Below are 6,000 nucleotides of genomic sequence, written 5' to 3'. Positions count from 1 at the left end.
GGGGGGGGGGTGTCCCTGAAGGGGTGATGTCATGTGGGAGGAGATGCTAGACTGAGGTGACACCCCGATGACTAACACCTCACACCTATTCTTCTGAGACACATACAGAGCAGTGCAACACAAAGATTTTTACCCTTTTTTTGTGCATGTCTCATTTCTCTAGTTTCTGTATCTGTTCATTTGTTACATCTAATAGAAACTATATCTGTATAACCATTTAAACGCATGTGTACACTGGAAGAAATGAGTGTCATCTGCGTGTTGCCGTGCTTGTTAATATTACATTGCATTGGTGCAATAAAAGCCTTTACAACACACTGCAATGCACCTTTGCATTTCATCACAGTGGAAAATGTGTGACTATTTAAAACAATGAACCTAAAGCGCTTTTGTTTGATTGTCGTTTGTGTGTCTGCAGTGGTGAGAGCGGTTCTGGGAAAACAGAGGCGTGTAAACACATAGTGAGACACCTGACAGCCCGATCCAGCCCCAAAGGCTTTATGCTGGAGCCCAGAATGAAGCACGTAAGTCTGGACGCATCTCGTCTACAAGATACTTTCCTCTGCTTCACCCTTCAAGCAGTCAGTGAAAAATATGATGACTGTATGTCCTGGGTATGAATCCTGAGTCCTCTGTTGCTCTCAAAGTAAAATGCTGAGAAAATAATCTTGTAATACGCATTGTTGGTTTGTTTTCAGAATGTTTATTATTGTAGTGGTGTGTTATTTCTTCCTCTTTTCAATCTGTGGTCAAAAAGGTAGTGCACAGTGTAGTGAAGCAGCGTTCATGACTGTGTGAATATGTCCTGCTGTTCTTTTATTGCAGTGATTGAAGAGAGAATAGATGTATGGATTGGCACACTGCAGTATGGAGAGTTTAGTCGTAGTCTTTTCTTCACTGCTTGATAGCTGTTTATTTGTCACACACACCACTGGAGCAGTCAAATACCATCAGCATTTACAGCCTAAAATGGGAGTGATGATAAAGAACACAGAAGATTTACAAATACTCATATCCCCCTTTGTGGCATATTTTCTTGTGAATCAGGAGAGCTTACAATCAAAAAGCATCTTCTAGAGCAGAAAGAACAAATGAAAAAAAGCTAACTGAATTTAGTACCCTCCTACACAGTTGATGTGAAAATGCAAAATCATATTAGTGTCCCACGTAGCGTGTTGCTGCTTGCTGCGTTCCCAGTTGTGGTTTTAGGTTTGATCCTGGCGCTTAACACATGATTCACCTGCTGTGCACTCAGTCCAGCTATCAGTTAGTCTATCAGTCTGCCAGTTGTGTAACAAAGCAGTGTGTAGCCTGGAAGGGCTGCGTTCTGATGAAGTCATCGTTATGTAGTCGATATCTGGGTCAGCTCGCTCCCTTATCATTCCGGGACACAGAAAATATTGAATATCCCAGTAATGGATGTATATTGACATCTAGTGGTAGAATAGAAGCAGGACTCCTTTTTGTTTTTAAAAGAGATACCATGTGTAAGTTATATAGAAATATTATGGGAAAGAAAGCACTCCACTGTGAAAGTCATTCTCAAAGACACTGTGAAGCAGTGGTAACATGTCTGATGAAATATGCAGGTGAACTGTATTCTGGAAGCCTTCGGTCACGCAAAGACCCCGAGGAACAGCAACTCAAGTCGCTTTGTCAAGCTGTTGACCATCCAGTACTGTGAGAAGAGGAGGACGCTGCTCAGAGGTAACCTGCCCTCCTGCTAATATAACCCTGGAGGTTATCTTTACTTCCATTTTCATTCAGCTTTAACTAAAATGCAATGCTCGACTCTTCGAAATTCATATATTCTGTTTTAGTGTTTCTATAAATAAAATAAAATGTTTACTTAGTTTTTTTTGATTCTACAAAAAGTGATCTTGATGATTTTAATGAATATTATTTTTGCCAGAATAACTGATTAAACACTTTTCACAGCATAGATTGTTATTTTTATGATAATGGTGAATTATTATGATAATGCTTTATCGACCATAGTCATAAACCGAACAAGATTTGCAGAACATCCAAGAAGAGAACCATAATGATACAGTTATCTATGGATCAGCTGCACAGTAGTGAAGCACCAGCAGGGGGCAGTGTAAGCCCATATGTTCACTGTGTTGGTTTTTTTGTTTTTTATGCTCCATTTTGTCACCTTATTTTACTCCAGTTAATTTGATCAGTGGCCATTCAGTTGTGGCCACAGTTTGATGTGTTTGCCGCTACTACAAATGAAATGCAATATACACAATGTTATTATTAATGTATAAATCATGTCTTTTTTTTCTTTTTTTTTTTAAAGCCCGCCTGTACACCTACATGCTGGAGAAGTCCCGTCTGGTCCACCTGCCTCCTCAGCAACACAGCTTCAGAATCTTCTACTTGATGGCTGAAGGCCTTTCAGCTGAGGAGAAGAGTGCACTTTATCTCAACAATGTCCTGGCTCATAGGTAGGTTGGACGTTAATCAGAGTTGTCCAGTTTTGTGTTTGGGCACAACAATTTTAAATGACTTATCTAGATCTAATGGTTCCTACATGTACATGCCACTTAAAAGCTCCAGAGCTCACAACCTGAGACCAACCCTGATAGTATAACACATTCATATTGGATATCATAAAAGATAGTGTGAGTCTGTGTATGCATGCGTATGTGAGTTTAAAAAATATGTCCGTACATTTACATGAGGCCGCATTTCTTTTCCTTTATCTGATTTTTCTCTGAATCTGTGTCGCTCATTCCAACTCATGCAAGTTCTTATTTTGTGGAAGTAACGTGCAACTGAGTTACTGTTACTATACTAAGACTCTACTGCTGCACATCTATTGTGATAACCACTGACCTCAGTCGGTCTGTTTTGGAGTCTGAGAAGCACGCCAGCCCTTCTGGCATGACACCAACCCATTGTATCTCGATGTGTCTCTGCTCCATGTGCGTGATACAGTTCTGCAGATTTAAAACCCTTTTCGCCGGTTCGCCTCAAACGCAGCTCACTCCACACAGCGGCTGTGCCTGTATGTAGCTGTGCGCAGAACTGCCTCGTAAATCTACTGGTTCTGGGACTCTCTCATCCAAAGATATTCACATAAATTCCTGCTGAACACACGGGTACATGTTTGGATCCAGTGCACCTGTCATTTTATGCTCATCGCAAGGTTCAGCCTCGCTTTGTTCTCTATATGTATTTTTGTTTTTGTGAAATATTCATCAAAGTTGCTCCCATCTTTCTGTTTCAGGTATCTCAGCGGAGGGCTTGCCGGAGAGAACCCTCCAGTGGCCACAGCTTCTACCCAGAGCAGGGAACATCTTGCAGCAGTCAAGCAATCCCTGCGAGCGCTGGGTTTCAACAAGCAGGTATTGATTTGTGCAGCAGCACAGCCTTCTATTGAACCAAACGTTGCTGACAGCTGGGAGATGTGAAAGTGTTGATGCCACAGACCCTGAAGTCACATGTCACTTATTAGGTCATTGATGAGATTTTTCACCAGACTTTGGTTTCTAAGCATCTGAGTCTTGGGGCTGGATCATCCAAACGATGCAGTCGACCAAGGTGGACCAAAAAGCTGCAGTAAACTTGTCCAAACTCTGGAATCATAGTGGAAAACATGTGGTTTGCAGCCTTCGGGAGATCTAGAAGATTAAATATTTTAAGACCAAAACGTTGTCCCAATAGTACTACACAGTCACATGATGAGAATTTCCTGCACATAATTCAATGTTCAGCCATTAAATAACAGACTGGGGGATACTGAGGGCAGCCAAGGACCCTGCTATTATGTGCTCCCAATTCAAGCACACAAGAAGCATTTGATCAAGCATCTGTTTAAAGACCATATTAAATGTGTGACCGAATGCAAGAGTTGATTTATGCGCACAGCGTGCATGTAGTGCTGTTGGTACAGTCCGTCCTGTGCACCACCAGCTGTGCTCCCAGCCCCATTATCAGGTTCTATTCTTAGATTCCCAGTCAGCATCTATCAGCAGTGAGTGACCATCATCTCACCTTTTAATCCAGCAGCAGTCAATACACGCAGACATGGCATACGGGACAGAGGAACAGAGCAATAGATAGCGGTATTATCAGAGGGCACTACTGTCCACTGGATAAGAGAGCAAGGGACAGAAGTCGGGGCGGGGGAGTGGAAGCGATAGACCACCCATTGGTCTCTGTCTAAGCTCTCATCAGGGGATGACTCCCAGTCCAGACCTAAAGGTCAATCATCATTAACGCTCCCTATCGCTCCTTTTTCTCTCCCTCGGCCCCTTTCTTTGCCTTCCCAAGCGGGTCGGGAGGGGTGGAGGGGGTCTCTCTCTCTCTCTGTGTATAGAGTGTCAGACGGAGACTAATGCTTGTGTTTATCTCTGAGATATCAGCTCCAATATCCTGTCTTGAGAGAGTTCGCACGCAGACGTATTCACACGCGCACACGCCAGCGCACGTCTTCAAACTCAAACATCCCCCTCTCAGAGATTCAGAGCAGTGGGTAATGGGGTCTTCCATGAAGTGTCCTCTACTCAAGGGCACAAGGGAGAGTGTGGCAGAGGAGGGGAAGAAGTGTTTGAATGGAGGGAGGAGGGCTGACGCATCACAAGTGTTGGATTTTCTCAAATTGATGCTTTTTTTTTGGCAGATTTTGCGATCCAGTTCGAGTTATTCTATATTTGTTTTGCTATCAAGAAAAACCCACAACAAGCAAAAGACAAAAATGCGTAGGTCAGTCTTTCGGTGCGGTCCAACTTTTCTACCCTGTCTGCCACTCTGCCCCAAGCCCATCTGGTCCGACTGAAAATGGATCCTAAACATTGTTTTTTATTTAATCAAAATAATATCCTGGAGCAGCGTATGTTGTAGAAATGTTTAACATGAGTTCTAGTGCACTTGTTGGAGACTATTTTAGGCACCAGGATGCATGTAGGACTGGTAAAATAAAAACTCCAAGGGTCATTTTAAATAAAGAACCCAGCCTCTAGTGTGGAAGTGTGGTTAATTTATGTGTTTTGGACAATGATGGAAGTTTAAGACTGAATCTAATACGGTAGTTTTTCACTACATCAGCTTGTTAGAAAGATCATTCCATCAGTATGATTCATTTTTGGTCTTTACAAGGGATTTGTTGACATCAAGATAAGCATAAATTCTACCACTTAAAAAAGAAGTTAGCCTTTCATGTAGTGCAAGTTTTATATTGAGCAGTAAAAACGGTTCTGATCGATCTACATGACGCATCTCCAGCTTCTGGTTGTTAATATTTTATTCTCTCTAACAACTTCTCCTTCTCTTTTCCACTTTCTGCCAGGAGGTCGACTCAGTCTTTACGCTGCTATCTGCTGTGCTCCATATTGGGGATCTGCGTTTTACTGCGCTGACAGATGCAGATACGGCCTTCCCTTCTGACCTGCAGCTGCTGGAGAGAGGTCAGTGCTCCCCCCCCTCCTCCCCTGTCATAACTGAGCCCACATTTCCACCTTGTTTTGAGGTGAGCCAGAGTGAGGGAGGAGGGTTACGCCACACTCACTCGTGTTGTTTACCTCATCACCGTAGCTCCTCCCTCTCTCTCTGCCTTGGAGTCCTGCTCGGCAGCTTGCCAGGAATAGATAAAGGCCAGACAGTCACCTGTTTGGTAAGCCGCATTTTCTGCCAAAACGTATCCATGGTGAGGCGAGATCGTCCCTACACACACTTTCTCCCAATAATGGGCTCAGCGTTTTCTCTTTGTCTCCCTCCCCCTGTTCTCTCATTATGCAACCGCTACATGTGCTCTTGTGACCTGTGACCTTTTTGTAAGATGGTAAACAAATGACATCAGCGCCTGAATAGGGGAACGAGCCGCTCGTTGTCAGGGAGATGTGATGTCACGACTGGTGATGTCAGCAAAGGGGTTTCTGGGTTGCTGTCACCTGTTTTTTTTTTTTTTTTTCCGGCTTGTTTATGAGTTCTGCTCCGAAATCCAATGATGACTAATTGCTGCCAGCTCCGCCGATCGGTTGAATCAACTGT

At 43.3% G+C, this 6,000-nt stretch overlaps 1 protein-coding gene across 1 annotated transcript in view; it reads left to right on the top strand.

Moving 5' to 3' along the window:
• The window catches only part of myo16 (myosin XVI), a gene marked incomplete at its 5' end in the record, with an annotated part of 73,164 nt that overhangs the window by 24,011 nt on the left and 43,153 nt on the right, over window positions 1-6,000 (top strand). The window contains 5 exons of the mRNA XM_008301804.1: window positions 419-524; window positions 1,590-1,707; window positions 2,306-2,453; window positions 3,239-3,356; window positions 5,300-5,417. Of these exons, the coding sequence (XP_008300026.1) occupies window positions 419-524; window positions 1,590-1,707; window positions 2,306-2,453; window positions 3,239-3,356; window positions 5,300-5,417 (608 nt within the window). The remainder of the gene's footprint in view (window positions 1-418; window positions 525-1,589; window positions 1,708-2,305; window positions 2,454-3,238; window positions 3,357-5,299; window positions 5,418-6,000) is intronic.

The sequence above is a fragment of the Stegastes partitus genome, unplaced genomic scaffold (assembly GCF_000690725.1).
Source record: "Stegastes partitus isolate 25-593 unplaced genomic scaffold, Stegastes_partitus-1.0.2 Scaffold1717, whole genome shotgun sequence".
Lineage (NCBI taxonomy): Eukaryota > Metazoa > Chordata > Actinopteri > Pomacentridae > Stegastes > Stegastes partitus.
This window is presented reverse-complemented; position numbering and strand designations above follow the sequence as displayed.